Source organism: Mobula hypostoma, chromosome 2 (genome assembly GCF_963921235.1).
Source record: "Mobula hypostoma chromosome 2, sMobHyp1.1, whole genome shotgun sequence".
Taxonomy (NCBI): Eukaryota; Metazoa; Chordata; class Chondrichthyes; order Myliobatiformes; family Myliobatidae; genus Mobula; species Mobula hypostoma.
In genome coordinates, this window is record NC_086098.1 from 119,836,056 (window position 1) to 119,853,444 (window position 17,389).

General features: G+C 39.5%; 1 protein-coding gene across 1 annotated transcript in view; it reads left to right on the plus strand.

Annotated features, from left to right (window-relative positions):
• Positions 1-17,389, plus strand: part of LOC134357440 (dynein axonemal heavy chain 8-like) — a 1,088,497-nt gene that overhangs the window by 450,238 nt on the left and 620,870 nt on the right. The window contains exons 33-34 of the mRNA XM_063069028.1: positions 1,971-2,071; positions 6,474-6,611. Coding sequence (XP_062925098.1) covers positions 1,971-2,071; positions 6,474-6,611 — 239 coding nt within the window. The remainder of the gene's footprint in view (positions 1-1,970; positions 2,072-6,473; positions 6,612-17,389) is intronic.

Genomic DNA, 17,389 nt, shown 5'->3' on the forward strand with positions numbered 1-17,389 from the left:
TATGCACCAGCTACTCATACAACCATCCACCACCTGCTAAGCAGGTGCTACATCTTGCCCAAGGGTGACCTGCAGGCTAGTAGAGGGAAGGAGTGCCTTACACCTCCTTAGGTAGAGAAGTATCTCCAACTTGCCACTCAGGCTACAAAGTTATAAGTAACAAATGCATTATACAAATGAGCAGCAATAAATATTACCGAAGAGATTCTTGCAACTATCCTTTAATGTTCATCTGCTTTATCATCACAAAATCACATGAATGTCCCTGAGGTAATTATTACCTGCTAAACAGAGAAGTCAAGAAAGGTTTGACTGTTTTCAAGGACATGTCAAAGGTTAACAATTCTATGGCCAGTGATCACTTACTCAATCCTTTCTGATAACTATGAGATCCAACTCATGAATTTGATTAGATTATCTCCACTTGTCTTGATGACTGCGACTTAAGTAAGAGTAAATTCTAATTGAAATTCTGAAAAACAGTAGAATCTGTAAATACTACACAAAAACAAAAAATACTGGAAATGCTCAGCAGGTTAGGCCACATCAAGGGGACCAAAGTTAACATTGCAGCTTGGAAACTCTTCATTAGAAATAGAATGGTATGCACAGTAAAATTATCTAGCTTACATTAACTAAAGCTAAAGTTGAATTTCGTAGACTCATTGAGGTCATGATTTATAACAATATTTATATTTACATTTGCACAGTTTGTTGTTCATTGATCCTGTTACAGTTACTGTTCTATAGATTTGCTAGGTTTGCCTGCAGGAAAAAGAATCTCAGGGTTGCATGTGGTGACATGTATGTACTCTGATAATTTTACTTTGAACTTTGAACCAAGTTAGAAATCTCTTGATAATAGTAGGAAAGGCTTAGTAGTCACTAGATTTGGTGAACGTCAACAGCTATCTATTTGTATTTACTTCGGCATTCCTGGCTGATAAGTTATACAATGTGCATTATTTCATACTTATCTGATAAGGCTAGGATATACATAATATAATGATTGGTAGGGTCCAAGGAAGTATTGAGCAATAGACGGACCTTGATGCCTTATGATCCCTGATGGTAGATAAGATTGGGAAGAGATGCAGAATACTAATCTTCATTAGTAAGTAATAGAATATTAAAGCAGGGAGATTATTGTGCAGCTTTATAAAATATCGTCAGGCCACAGCCAGAGTACTGCATGCACTTCTGGTTACCATACTATAAGAACGATATTATTGTACAATAGAGGTTGTAGAGGGGATTCACCAGAATGTTGCCTAGAATATAGTTTTTAACCTACGTGGAAAATCTGAATAAGCCAGGTTTGTTTTCCTTGGAACAGAGGAGGCTGAGGGGGTACCTCACTGAGGTATACAAAATTATGAGGGCCATAAATTAGGTAGATAGTAGGATACATTTCCTTATGGCAAAGGTGTTAAACATTGGTTTAGGAGGAAGAAGTTTAGAGGAGATCTTAAGACTTTTTTTCCACCCAGAGGGTGGTTATAATCTGGAATGCACTGCCTTAGTTGGTTATGAACGTAGTTACTCTCATAACATCTGAGAAGTTTCGAGATGAGCACTTGAATTGCCAAGGTACAGCAGGTTAAAGACCAAATTGGGTAAATTGAATAGCGTAGAGGGGTACTTGATGATTGGCATGGTTGTGATTAAACAGATGGTTTTGCTGTGCTCTATAACTCAATGACTCATTGAAAAGAAATGCATTGATAAACAAGATACAGATCAGTCATGAATTATATGCATGGCATTAAAAGCTTGTGAGCCATCTACAGTTCCTTAACCCCTCAACATAATCAACTGAAATTGGCACACACCAGTAATCTGAATCGCAAGTGGAAAAAAATGCATCAAAAATGCAAATGTAAAATGAATGGAATTTATAATCTGTGTCGAGCATTAAAGAATCACCATTGCTGTCAATAGTGCTTGTACCTGCTCTTTCTTTGCTTCAGAGTTGGTTTGATGACTTATGGAGGAAGTTTGAGACATATTCATCAGGAGAACGATTATTTGGATTGCCTGTCCAGGATTATGAACTACTACAGAAAAATAAGTAAGTATTATTTATAACTTCCCATGCTGGTTAATTTACTACTTTTTGCATCCAGATCTAGACAGATCTTCAGATGAATCTGGAAAACAAAACTATTTAAATAGAAGTAAGGCCAATACAAAAACTTTTTCAAAGATGTGCTGTAAAAAAGGCAATGCTAAATGGCTTCTTTTATGTTATACAGTCCTTTGGCAGGGAATTTAAACTAATGTGTGGTTTGAATGTCAATGGGGGCTAAAAATTCAGGCAATATCTATCTGTATTATGAAACCAGCTTAAATCCTTTATTAGCTGCTTCTGAATGAAGTCCTAGGGCAATTTACGTTGCTTATCAGCATAGACTAGTTGGTCTGGTGGACTGAAATTTCAATAAAATTTGCACTTTATTTGATATATGGTTTCCCAGCTTCTTTAAAACTCGTAAGAAAGAGCATGGCAGGAGCATAGTAACATTTCAGAGTTGATTTGAATTCATGGAAATATTACAATACCCACATATATTTGCAGGTACTTTCCTACTTACCAGTGAACGGAATTTGTCCAAGTTGCTTTTACTGAGAACCTACTTTACACAGTGTAGAGATTTTCTAGAAGCAGCATTATCACCAACACCGACATGATTTTGAATAATCCAACCACCAAGCTTCTAAACCTGAGCTATTGTAGCTCTCCCTGTAACTGAATTCTTGACTTTCTCATCAGGAGACCATAGTAACGATCGGTGATAACATATTCACCTTGCTGACAATTGGCACAGATGCACTTCAAAGATGCATGCTTTGCCCAGTGCTCTCATCTCTCTACACTTATGACTCTGTGGCTAAGATCTATAAATCTGAAATAACTTCACTATTATTGGTAAAATCTCATGGTGATGAGGAGGCATACAGAAATGAGATAAATTAGTTGAGTGGTGTTGCAAAAACAACCTCACATTCAATGTCAGCAAGTTCAAGGAATAGGTTGTGGACTATGGGAATGGGAAGCCATAAACACCAGTCCCCATTGAGGGGTCACTGGTAGAATGTGTAAGCCGTTTTAAATTCCTTGGTGTCAGCATCTTGAGGTTCTATCCTGCATCTAGCACATTGAGCCAATCATGAAGAAGGCACACCAACAGCTCTACTTCACTGGGAATTCAAGGATATTTGATGTGTCATCAAAAACTTGCAAGTTTCTATAGATGTATGGTGAAGAGCATCCTGACTGGTTGCGTCATAGCCTAGTATGGAGACTCCAAAGCACAGATTCACAAGAGGCTGCAGAGGGTTTGAGAATCAGTGAGCTCCATCACAAGTACAACCCCCCCCCCCACTTCACTGAGGACATCTTCATGGAGTGGTGCCTCAAGAAGATAGTGTCCATCAGTAAAGGCTCTCACCATCCAGGGCATGCCTTCTTCTTAGACCATAAGGCATAGGAGCAGAATTAGGCCATTTGACCCACTGAGTCTGCTCTGCCATTTGATCATGGCTGATTTATTTTCCTTCTCATCTCCATTCTCCTGCCTTTTCCACATAACCTTTAGCACTCTTACTAATCAAGAATTTACCAAACTCCACTTTAAATATACCCAATGGCCTAGCTTCCACAGCCCCCTGTGGCAATGAATTCCACAGATTCGGCACCTTTTGACTAAAGATATTCCTCCTCACCTCAATTCTAAAGGGACACCTTTCTATTCGGAGGCTGCACTCTATGGTTCCCAGATTCTCTCACTATTAGAAACATCCTTGCCTTGTCCACTCTATCCAGGTCTTTCAATATCCAGTAGATGTCAATGATACCTCACTTTGCTAAATTCCAGTGAGTACATGCCCAGAGACATCAAATGCTCCTCATATGATAACCCTTTCAGTCCTAGGATTATTCCTATAAACATACTCTGGATCCTCTTCAATTCCCACACATCCTTCCTTAGAATTGAGACCCAAAACTGCTCACATTCTCCTTATGTAGTCGAACCAATGCTTTATAGGCCTCAACATTACATCCTTGCTTTTATATTCAAGTTCTGTCAAAACGAATGCTAACTTTACGTTTGCCTGCCTCACTACCGACTCAACCAGCAAGTTATCCTTTAGGGGATTCTGCACTAGGACTCCCAAGTCCTTTGCACCTCCAATTTCTGAATTTGTTCTCTGTTTAGAAAATAGTCTACGCCATTATTCCTTCTACCAAAGTACATAACCACACACTTTCTGATGTTGTGTTCCATCAGCCACTTCTTTACCTGTACTCCTATCTGTCCAAGTCCTTCTACAGACTCCTTACTTCCTCTAAATTTCCTGCCCCTCCATCTATCTTTGTACCATTGACAAACTTGGCTACAAAGCCATCAATTCTGTCATCCAAATCATTAACATATAATGTGTGAAAACTAGTGGACCCAACACTGGCCCCTGCAGCACACAACTGGTCATTGACAGCCAACCAGAAAATACCCGCTATATTTTCACTCTTTGCCTTCTGTCAGTCAGCCAATCTTCTATCCATGCTAGTGACTTTCCTGTAATACCATGGAATCCTATCTTGTTCAGCAGCGTCATGTGTGGCAACTTGTCAAAGGCCCAAAAATCCAAGTAAGCAACGTGCACTGACTGTCCTTTGTCTATCCTGCCTGTTAGTTTCTCAAAGAATTGCAACAGATTTCTTGGGCAAGATTTCCCCTTAAAAGGAAACATGCTGACTTTGGCCAATTTTATCATGTGCCTCCAAGTACTCCAAAACCTGCTCCTTCCGACATGCTTCACAGTTGGGATGAAGTTTTGGTGTGCAGTGCCCCTTTTCCTCCAAACATAGCAGTGTGCATTTCTGCCAAAAGGTTTAACTTCTGTCTCGTTTGTCCACAGAACATTGTGCCAGAAGTGTTGTGGAACATTCAGGTGTTTTTTTTTTTGCGAACTAGAGACATACAGCAAATTTATTTCTGAAGAGCAGTGGTTCCCTTCGTTGTATCCTTCCATGAACACCATTCTTGTTCAGTGTGTTTTTATAGTGGACACATCAACAGAGACTTTAGCAAGTTCTTGTGATTTCTGCAGGGCTTTTGCTGTTTCACCTCCTTCAGAATTGCATGTTGTGCTCTTGCTGTGATCTTTGCAGGATGATATTCAATATTCAATAATTCAATTATTCAACAATAACGATATTCCTCCATTTGTAGACAATTTCTCATTGTGAACTGATGAACACTCAGGTCTTTAGAAATGCTTTTGTAGCCTATTCCAGCTTCATGCATCTCAACAGTTCTTCATTTAAGGTCCTCTGAAAGTTGTTTTGATCGAGGCATGGTGCACATAAACAGATCTTTCTTGAGAAGAGGAGGCTCTGTTAGGAACCTGATTTTGTGTGCCTTTTTTATAAGGCAGGTCACTTCCAATTCCAACCTGGCTCCAAACAGCTTTTGTAGAAGGCATTACCCCAGAGGTTCACATAATTTTTCCAACAAATACATCAAATATTGGATCATTTTTCTCAATAAATAAATGAACAAGTATAACGTTTTTGTGTTTTTATTTAATTGTGTTCTCTTTATCTAGTTTTAGGACGTACGTGGAGATCTGATCACATTTTAAGCCATATTTATGCAAAAATAGAGAAAATTCTATAGGATACACAAACTTTCTAGCACCACTGTATGTCTCCATACACAGCCCTGAGATTCATTTTCTTGCAGGCATTCACAGTAAATGCAAAGAAACACAATAGAATCAATGAAAGACTGCATACAATAAGATGGACAAACAGCCAGTTTTCAAAGACCACAAACTGTGCAAATACAAGAAAAAAATAATAAATAAATAAGCAATAAATATCAAGAACACAAGATGAAGAGTCCTTGAAAGCAAGTCCACAGGTTGTGTTCAGCTCACTGTTGGGGTGAGTGAAGGTGAGTGATGTTATCCCCTTTGGTTCAAGAGTCTGATGGTTGAGAGTTAATAACTCTTCCTAGTGATGTGAATCCTGGGGCTCCTGAACCTCCTTCCTGATGGCAACAGCGAGAAAAGAGCGTAGCCTGGATGATGGGGATCCTTAATGATAGATGCTGCTTTCTTGTAACAGCACTCCATGTAGATGTGTTCAATGCTGGGGAGGGCCTTACCCATGAGGGACTGGGCTGTTCCTTCATCATTTTGAGCTCAGATGCAAAATTATTGATCTAAAATGTTAACTTTGTTCCTCTCAGTAAAGATGTTGCCTGAATTACTGATTATTTTCAACATTTCTTCTTTTCATTTTAATTTAAAAATAATAATTTGAAATCATTTTAAAGTGAATTTTAGAATAAGATTCATATCATGTCCTAATTTTTCATAAGTTCCAGCACCTGACTTAAAGAATAAATGATAGTCACTTACTTTAATATTAATAGCTGCTACTTTTGTTGTTTTCTTTCCAGAAAAGAACTAAGTCTTCTGCAGAAATTGTATGGGCTGTATGATACAGTGATGAATAACATTAATGGCTACTATGATGTTCTGTGGGTGGAACTGGATATTGAGAAGATTAACACTGAACTGTTAGAGTTTCAGAATAGGTAACTGAAGTAAACAGGCCGGTTTGTTATTTACATTGCTATTGGTAAAGCAAATATTTTATCAAACTTTTATTTCACAAATATTAAGTATGTTACATATTTTGTGAGTGTGCCAATGTATCTGCCCAAGTTAATCTTTCCATTGAAATTACAGTAGTGTAACCTCAACAGGCCTAAGAAGGAATTTCTAAGAAATAAATCTCTCCAGCATTCTGACTTTCCATAATTGTTGATAGAAGCAACAAGTACTCTGGACTATATCCTAATCAAGGAGGTTTGGCCATGTAATGCTCACTCAAGATGCCTGTGGATGCATGCCATACAAAATTAATATTACTTTCAAGTACTTAGATCAATTACAAAATCACCAATTCAAGTTCAACATTTACAAAATTGTAGATAGAAGCTATGTTATGTATTTATATTATTGTGTTTTTATTATTATTGTTATCGTGTTCTTCTATTTTTTTTGTTCTGCATCGGATCCGAAGTAACGATTATTTAATTCTCCTTACACTTGTGCACAGGAAATGATATTAAACAATCTTGAATCTTGAACATAATTATGTTTTAACAAAATATATTTTCTTCAGTTATATTCAACCCTGATACTTCGGGCAAATGCACAACTTTGGCCTCATTATGTTAAAACAGGTTGCAAGCAGAAGTAGAATCCATTCAGAAATCATCTAATCTTTGATAATGATTCAATTTTTTCATGGTTCATTTGGTGGGTAGGGTTTCACCCTTCTAAAGCAACATATGGATTGAATGGTTGATTGAAGATCCTAAATTTAATGGGTAATTCGCTATGGAAATATTGAGAGGGATAAGATTGCAATTAGTAGGCACAGGAGTGGTTATTTCAGGGGTGGAGAACTTGAGCAAGCATGCCCAAGATTGCATGTGCAAGCATTGTGTTGGCACGCAGTATGCTGTGCCACCCAATTCTTTAAACCACCCATAACAAAAAGCTACATAGTGATTTTCTTTACTGCCAAATGAAGGAAATGACTTTTTTACAACCTGAGAGCAGTGGGATGTTTTCCTAGGAAATGTCTCACGCAAGCTTAGCTAGGTGTTGGCTAGATGGTTGCAAGAATATGTTAAGTTGGATGATACATTTTGAAATCCTCACAGACCTAATGTACACATCAGTACTTGGATAGTAAGCAGTTGTAGTACTTTATTGTCGCCAAACAATTGATACTAGAGCGTACAATCATCACAGCAATATTTGATTCTGTGCCCGGCACTCCCTGGAGTACAAATTGATAGTAAATATTAAAAACTTAAATTATAAATCATAAATAGAAAATAGAAAAGGGAAAGTAAGGTAATGAAAAAAAAACGAGAGGCAGGTCCAGGTATTTGGAGGGTACGGCCCAGATCTGGGTCAGGATCCGTTTAGCAGTCTTATCACAGTTGGAAAGAAGCTGTTCCCAAATCTGGCCGTATGAGCCTTCAAGCTCCTGAGCCTTCTCCTGGAGGGAAGAGGGACGAAAAGTGTGTTGGCTGGGTGGGTCTTGTCCTTGATGATCCTGACAGCACTGCTCCGACAGCGTGCAGTGTAAAGTGAGTCCAAGGACGGAAGATTGGTTTGTGTGATATGCTGGGCTGTGTTCACGATCTTCTGCAGCTTCTTCTGGTCTTGGACAGGACAACTTCCATACCAGGTTGTGATGCACCCTAGAAGAATGCTTTCTATGGTGCATCTATAAAAATTAGTGAGGGTAACAATACTATTTAGAAATGAAGTTATTTTTCAATTATTTTTAAAAGATTAATATTATTAATTTTTGAACAGGTTTTCTAAACTGCTTCATTTATATTCTAATCTGTCCTTATACTTTTATTAATGGTAAAACAGTGAATATACATAAGTAAGCAGTAGGACATAATTTTTCCTTAAAAATATTATAGTTATTGTTGCTAATTCATTAATCAATGATAATCTCAGTGCAAAATTACTATAGCACATGAGAGAATTTTTTAGAATTTTATCACCAATTTGGGTGTCATCCTGAGCCCAATCTTGAAATTGCTCAGCCATTCAATAGATCATCACTTTCCATTCCTCAAATCCATTTGCCTGTTCTTTTTTCCATAACTTTTGATTTGTCCAGATAAAGGGTCCCAACCTGAAATGTTGATTATTTATTTCTGTCCAGAGATGCTGTCTGACCCACTTAGTTCCATAAGCACTTTGTGCATGTAATGTCCCTGGTAAGAAGGATTAAGGAGAATCCCAAGCCTTTTTATACTTCCATTAAAAAGAATAAGATAGCAAGGAGGGCATTTATGCTTGCAGATGCAAGATCTGTGCAAGGTACTAAAGAAGTAGTTCGTGTCAAGATTCACCAAGGAGGACATGGAAGATAGTGAGATCAGTGTGGTGCTTCCTAATGGCCAAGAGCATTTCGAGATCAAGAAGGAGGAATGCTGTTTTTTTTTATGAATATTAAGGTAGTTGACCCCAGGGCCTGATAAGATATACCCCAGGTTTTTAAAAGAAGCAAGGGGGTAGATTGCTCAGGCCTTGATGAAGATCTTTGTATTATCACCAGCAACAGACAAAGTCCAAGAGGATTGCAGAATACTTAATGTTTTCTCTTCAAGGAAGGAAATAGGGATAATCCCAGAAATTAAAGGCTGATGAGCCTCCCATCTGTGGTAGGAAAAATATTGGAGAGGATTCTTCGTGTTATGATTTGTGTGCACTTGGAAATGCATGACCTGATTAGGACAGTCAGCATGGCTTTATGTGCGGCAAATCATGTCTTACAAACTTGCATGAATTTTTGTTTCAGGAAGTGATAAAAGTGATTGATGAAGGTAGAACAGTGGAGGTTGTCTGCATAGAATTTAGTAAAGCATTTGACAAAGTCTCTCATGGTAAGCTGATCCAGAAGATAAAGATGTTTGGTTTTAGAACTGGCTTGAACATAGAAGACATAAAGTAGTGATGGAAGGATGGTTCTCTGGCTGGAAGCCCATGACCACTTGTGTACTGCAGGAATAAGTTCTGGGACCTCTGTTGTTTGTAATATACTGTGTATATATATATATATATATATATATATATATATAAATGACTTGAACTAAAATATAGATGAGTGAGTTAGTAAGTTTTCAGACAGTATATAGGGTTGTAAAGGGATACAGCATGATATACAGTAGATCATTTACAGATATGAGCAAAGAAGTAGTTTGATGGAATTTAGTCCAAGCAAGTGTGAGGTGTTCACTGTGTGAAGTCAAACTTATGTACAGAGTGACCTTGGGATCCAAGTCCATAATTGCCTGAAAGTGACCACAAAATGTCAGTAAGACCAAGGAATTGATTATAGACTTCAGGAAGGGTAATTCAAGGGAAAACACACCAGTCCTCATTGAGGGATCAGAAATGGAAAAAGCGAGCAGTTTCTAGTCCCTGGGTGTCAACATCTCTAAGGATATATCCTGGGCCCAACATATTGATGCAGTTACAAAGAAGGCACAACACTGGCTACATTTCAATAGGAGTTTGAGGAGAAATGGTATGTCACCAAAGACACTCGCAATTTCTACAGATATACCATGGAGAGCATTTTGACTGGTTGCATCACCACCTGGTATTGAGGGGGCCACTGCACAGGATCAGAAAAAGCTGCAGAAGGTTGTAAATTTAGCTGTCTCTATCATGGGCACTCGCCACTCCAGCATCGAGGACACTTTCAAAAGGCAGTGCCTCAAAAAAGCAGCATCCATCATTAAGGACTCCCATCACCCAGGACATGCCCTCTTCTCATTGCTACTATCAAGGAAGAGGTACAGGAGCCGAAGGACACACACTCAACATTTCAGAATCAGCTTCTTTCCCTTCGCCATCTGATTTCTGAAAGGACAATGAAACCATAAACACTTCCTCAGTATCTTTCCCTTTCTTTGTGTGCTACTTACTTAATTTCAACGGTTCAAAAGTACAATTTAATACCAGAGAAATGAAAACAATATATATCCTGAAATAAAAACAACAGGAATTCTGCAGATGCTGGAAACCCTGACGAAGGGTTCCAGCCCGAAACGTCGACTGATCTTTTCCACGGATGCTGCCTGACCTGCTGAGTTACTCCAGCGTGTTGTGAGTGTTGCTTTGACCCCAGCATCTGCAGAGTATTTTATGTTAGTAAAGACACAGACTTGTAGTTGCCCCAGAGACTTAGCCTTTCACCTAGTATTCGACATAACGCAGGTTCTCTCTCTCTCCCCAATAAGGGAGAAAGAGGTGTCTCCATTTTCCCAGCGAGTGGGAAGACATAACAAATAACTCGCTGGTTTACGATATTAAAAGTTTGCCATGCTGCTTTTTTTGACCCCTGTGCTCAAAAAACTGGGCGCACAGCTGCAGATACCCCAACTCCCCCGATGGCACACGGGTCGCCTGTCATGACACCAATCCTTGATCTGTCCGTCTCCAGAGCCCCTAGATCCTAGGGTTCCAAATCTGAGCTGGACTCTTAGGCCGAGCCTTTGGCGTACTGAACAACCACGGCCAGTTGTGAAGCCCCGAGAGCAGGTCCCATTCCTGCAAAGAACCATAGTCAGCATGTAACTCCAGGTTGGGATCTTCAAAAGAACTTTGAAAGGGAAAAATAGAGATATTAAAAATGGAAATAGAACTGTTTCTGAAGATGCAAGCAAAGGAGTCGCCATTAGGCACCATTAACCCTCCTAATTTATATTTTATTTTTATATATACTTATTGTAAATTATAGTTTTTATTACTATGTATTTCAATGCATTGTTGCATTAAAACAACAAATTTCACAATATATTCTGGTGATGTTAAACCTGATTCTGATTCTGCAAGTAAATAGTTTAGTAAATAAGATGAATGGGATGCTTATCTTCATAGAACAGAGCATCAAGCATAAAAATAAGGAAGCTGTGCTGCAGCTACTTAAAACTTTGGTTAGGCTGCACTTGGAATATTTTATGCAAATTTGGTCACCTCCTTGCGGGAAGCATATGGAGGGTTTAGAAAGGGTACAAAAGAGTTTACTAAGAAGCCACCTGAATGACAGGGTATAGCTGCAAGGAGAGGGTAGACAAACTTTGGTTGTTTTCGCTGGCATATTGGATTCTGAACGAAGACCTGATAAAAGTTTATAAAATCAGAAGAGGTATTGATAGGATAGACAGTCAGATTCTACTTCCAGAGTAAATGTCAAATGCTAAAGGATATGCACTTAAGATGAGAGGGGAAAGCTTAAAGAAAATGTGTGGGACTGGGACTGTTTTTTTTCAGAGTGGCAGGTGCTTGGAACAGGCTGGCAGGGGTCATGTTAGAAACAGATATCGTAGTGGTTTTTAAGAAGCTTTTCAATAGACACGTGAATATACAGAGAATGGATGGATGATTTAGTTTTAATTTGCAAATGCATATGATAAAGACAAATCATAAAAACTGAAGAGTCAGTTCCTGTGCTATTCTGTTCTGTGGATTATGTTCTAACTCAGAATCAAAAATATAATGATCTTTTTGCTGGAGTTATAGTCATAGCATGAGATAGAGGAGAGACAGCAGAGTGATTTAAGAGTAAAGGAGAATTCCACTTACTCAATATTAACCAGGACCATTTTAATGTGAAAGGCTCAGAAAAGATGAAGGCTGTTTTGATGGAAAGATTAGAGAAGGTCATAGTACTGGACATAATCTTAGAATCATAAGAATTATACAGCATGGAAACAGGCCCTTTGATCCAACTTTTCCATGCCAACCAAAGTGCTTATCTGAACTAGTTCCATGTGCCATTTCCCTCCAAAATGTTTCTATCCAGGTACCTGTCTAAATGTCTCTGGAAGTCCAAACCTCTATCATCTCCTATTGCAGCTTGTACCATATATCCACCACTCTTTATATGAAAAGCCTGGCCCCAAGACCCCTTTAAATCTTTTCCCACTGTCCTTGAAGCCATGACCTCTAATTTTAGACTCTCCTACACTTGGAAAACAACTGTGACCAATCACCTATGCTACTCATGATTTTTCTACCTGAATAGGTTCATCCCTCAGCTTCCTATGCTCTAGAAAAGTAACTGTATCCTATCCAGTCTCCTTCTATAGCTCAAGCTGTCCGATCATGGCAACATCTCTATGAAGCTTTTCTGTACCCTTTCTAGCTTAATGACATTCTTCCTTATGGCCAGCTGACCAAAACTGCCCACAAGTGCAGAAATGTTGACAAGTGGTTGGGATGTCAGTGGGAGAGGTCTTTGGAGTTAGTGACTATAACTTTTTAAGTTTCAAAGTGATTATGAAAAGGAATAGGATGATCTGGAAATTAAGATCTTTGATTGAGGAGGGCTTATTTAATCTCATTAGCAAAGCTGGGGAGAATGAAACTGATAGCTTCTACTTGCAGAAGAATCTTTATTAGGCAAGTGAAACTCATTCAAAAGTGAAATAGAGTTCAAGGCTAAGATATTCCTGTAACGATGAAAAAGAATGACACTAAGTCCAAGGAATCCTGAACATGAATGGATATTGAGAACTGGATAAAAATATTATATAAGTTGATATTATGGAACATGTTTGCTATATCTGCACTCTACTGCTGCCACAAAACATCAAATTTTATGCGTGATGTCAGTGACAATAAACCTGATCCTGATTCTTATTCTGAGTAGGAACAGAAATATGAATTTGTGTTGAGCAGGAGGATGTAGTTGACATCTTAAGTGAGTATTTCTCACCTGTAGTCTCTAAGAAAAAGACCATTACGGCTGAAGAATTCAGGAAACAGAATGGTGAAATTCTAGAATGTTATCATTAAAATTACAGGTGCAAGATGTCTTAGCGGGTTTAAAGATAGATGAATCCCTAGAATCTGATGAGATCAAGTCAAGGCAAGTTGGGTTTATTGTTATGTGCACAAAGGTGAGTGGGCATATTCATGGCAGATGCAATTTAATGTGGATAAATGTGAAGTTATCCACTTTGGTGGCAAAAACAGGAAAACAGATTATTATCTGAATGTTGGCTGATTAGAAAAAGGGGAGGTGCAATGAGACCTGGGTGTCATTATACACTAGTCATTGAAAGTGGGCATGCAGGTACAGCAGGCGGTGAAAAAGGCGAATAGTATGCTGCCATTCATAGCAAGAGGATTAGAGTACAGGAGCAGGGAGGTACTACTGCAGTTGTACAAGGCTTTGGTGAGACCACACCTGGAGTATTGTGTGCAGTTTTGGTCCCCTAATCTGAGGAAAGACATCCTTGCCACAGAGGGAGTACAAAGAAGGTTCACCAGATTGATTCCTGGGATGGGCAGGACTTTCATATGATGAAAGACTGGATGAACTAGGCTTATACTCGTTGGAATTTAGAAGATTGAGGGGGGTCTGATTGAAATGTATAAAATCCTAAAGAGATTGGACAGGCTAGATGCAGAAAGATTGTTCCCGATGTTGGGGAAGTCCAGAACGAGGGGTCACAGTTTGAGGACAAAGGGGAAGCCTTTTAGGACCGAGATTAGGAAAAACTTCTTCACACAGAGAGTGGTGAATCTGTGGAATTCTCTGCCACAGGAAACAGTTGAGGCCAGTTCATTGGCTATATTTAAGAGGAAGTTAGATATGGCCCTTGTGGCTAAAGGGATCAGTGGGTATGGAGGGAAGGCTGGTACAGGGTTCTGAGTTGGATGATCAGCTATGATCATACTGAATGGCGGTGCAGGCTCGAAGGGCCGAATGGCCTACTCCTGCACCTATTTTCTATGTTTCTATAATATGAAAAACTTGCATTGTAGCCACCGACAGCACATAATGTATCCCAGGCTGTTATGGAAGGCAAAAGAAACAGATTGCTGGAACCTGGCAGATAATTATTAATCTTAACTGACCACGGGTGATGTTCCAAATGACTGGAAAACAGCAGATGTGGGGTATATTGAGGGACTAATTAGCAGAACAAGTGATATACAGGCGACCTTTTGTGTTATGGCAACTCGAGTTATGAAAATCACTCCATAAAAATTTGAGGCACCGAATAGAAATTGCTGTCATATAATTTGAGTAAAAAAGAGCAAATAAATCGCCATTATTTTAAAAATTTCAATTCATGTTTCTTAACGGCCTGTTTTCTAGGAATCCAACCCTCACCCCAGCCCCCTTTAATGTAGGTCACGTATTAGAATTCATAAGTAGATTAAACAGATCCACTTGTTCTGCAAGCTGGACTTTCCACTGTACTCTCCACTCACCCATACTAACATATGGGTGCAGAGATCCCTTCAAACGCGGTTTCCCATGCCGGAGTTGGGCAGGGAAGCATAGCAAGGTTCAATGGGAATTTGTCCAAGGCAATAGATCTCTGAGGTCTTGTCTTGGATTATCCCGATTTGACAACTTGCCTATCCTGGCAACAGTAAAGTGCAAAATATAGCCATTTTTACATATATTTGATAGTCAGAATTATTTAAAATGCCAATGCTGTCCAAAGAGTTCGTGGAACAAGATCTCATCTTCTGAGCGGATGTTGGAGGCAAGTACTCTCACAGCATTTAACAAGTATCTAGATTAGCATTTGACCTGTCAAAAAATCTTGTTCGTCCGTTGTGCAACAAGAAGAACTGCTTTAGTCATTGGGGATTTGTAGAGCTGGACTGGTCTGTGAGTACACAAATGGCTGGAGAAGCCAATCCTTGTTCGAAAAATTCTTTGGCAGTGTAGACCAAAGATGGCAGCCACATTAGGTTGGGAGTCACTGGCTCGAGCTTTCCTGGCCAGCCTACATCTGTCTTCTGCAGTCGTTCATTCTGCACCATATGTCACTGCATCTTTATGGACAGAGGAGTGTCACTCAGCCCAATATTGGGCGATATGTTCCCATGTGTCCGGGTTAATGCCAAAGGCTTTTAGTAGAGTTCCCAGGGTGTCTTTATAGTGTCCCCTTTGGCCTCCATGGGAATGCTTTCCTTTCTGTAATTCGCTGTAAAGCAGTGTCTTAGGCAGCCAGTGGTCTGGTATACAAGCTATGTGGCTTGCACAGAGTAATTGGGACTGCATCAGGATGGTGTACATACTGGGCAGACCTGCCTTGATAAGTACCATGGTGTCAGGGGCTGTGTTTTTGTCACTTAATGTTGAAGAGCTTTCTGAGACAGACTGTGTGGAAATGGTTCAGTTTCTTGGCATTTTATTGGTATACTTTCATGTTTTGCAGGCATAAAGCAGAGTGGGAAGTACTATAGTCCCATACATTTTCAGCTTTGTCTGTAGACTTGTGCCTCTACTGTTCCAGTCATTGGCATAGAGTCTGCCAAAGACTACACTTGCTTTGGCAATCCTGGCATTTACTTCATTATGATGTTCATTTGATGTTCTGGGATAGTGTGCTACCAAGATAGATGAACCCGTTCACTAGGTTGAATCTTTGACCATTAATTATGAAGTTTGGCTCAACATATGATTTCCCTGGCACTGACTGATGCATTACTTCAGTCGTCTTAGTGTTGATGGTAAGCCCAAAGTTGATACACACATCAGAATACTTGTGGACAACGCGCAGCATATCGTCATTTGAACTAGTGTTGAGGCATAGTCATCAACAAAAAGGAAGTCCCTGATGATATCTGTAATAACCTTAGTTTTTGCTTGGAGCCTCCTAAAATTGAACAGTTCCCCATCAGTATGGAATCTGATGCCAATACCTGCATCACCATCTCTGAAGGCATCAGTCAACATAGCAGAAAATACCTGACTGAATACTGCTGGCGCCAAGACACAGCCCTGCTTGACCCTGTTTGAGACAGGGAAGGGCTTGGATGTCTCACCATTGTCCTGAAAGCTAGATTGCATGCTGTTGTGGAATTGCTGCACCATGGTGATGAATTTCCTTGGGCATCTGTACTTCACCATGATCTTCCACAAACCTTCTCTGATAACGATGTCAAAGGCCTTAGTCAGATTGACAAAGCAGGAGAACAGGTCAGTGTTTTGCTCCTGGCATTTCTCTTGCCAGCTGCCTTGCAGCAAACATCATGTTGATAGTCCCACATTCTTTCCAGAATCCACTCTGCCTCTCTGGTAGGAGTCCCCAGTCAAGATGTGAAGCGAGATGGTTGAGAAGAAGGCTGGCAAAGATCTTTCCTGCAAAAAACAGCAAGGATAATCCCTGATAATTATCACAGGACTATTGGTTTCCCTTTTGCTTATACAGGTGGATGATAGATGTTTCTTTAAATTCCTGTGGAATCATTGCTTGCTGTCATATGAGTTAGAAGAACTGATGGAATTTTTCTGTTAGCGCTACACCACCATCTTTGTAGCCTCACCTGGTATCTGATCATGGTACTTCGCCACTAGAGATGTGATGTATCGCTTTCTGGATCTCAGCAAAGGTCTGTGGAATATCCAGTACTTCATTGACAGGTACTTGGAGCAGACGATTCATGGCTTCATCATTTAAAGTCAAATGACAATTCAGAACAGTGTTAAAGTTTTCAGCCCACCTATGAAGAACTTTCTCTTTGTCCATGATTAGTGTGTTCCCATCAGCACTAAGGAGAGGGAGGATCCTGATGACGTGGGGATATGCCTGGATATCATCAGTATTATTGTTCAGCCAGGAATCCTGCACCTGATGCAGTTTGTGTTGTATGGTCCTTTGTATGTTATTGAAGGCATCCTTTTTTGAGATTGACTTAGGATCGCTGAGGAAAGCTTTGAAAAGATGATGTTTCTCTTCCGGCATTTGCTTTATTTTAACATAGTATTCATCAAACCAGTCCTTCT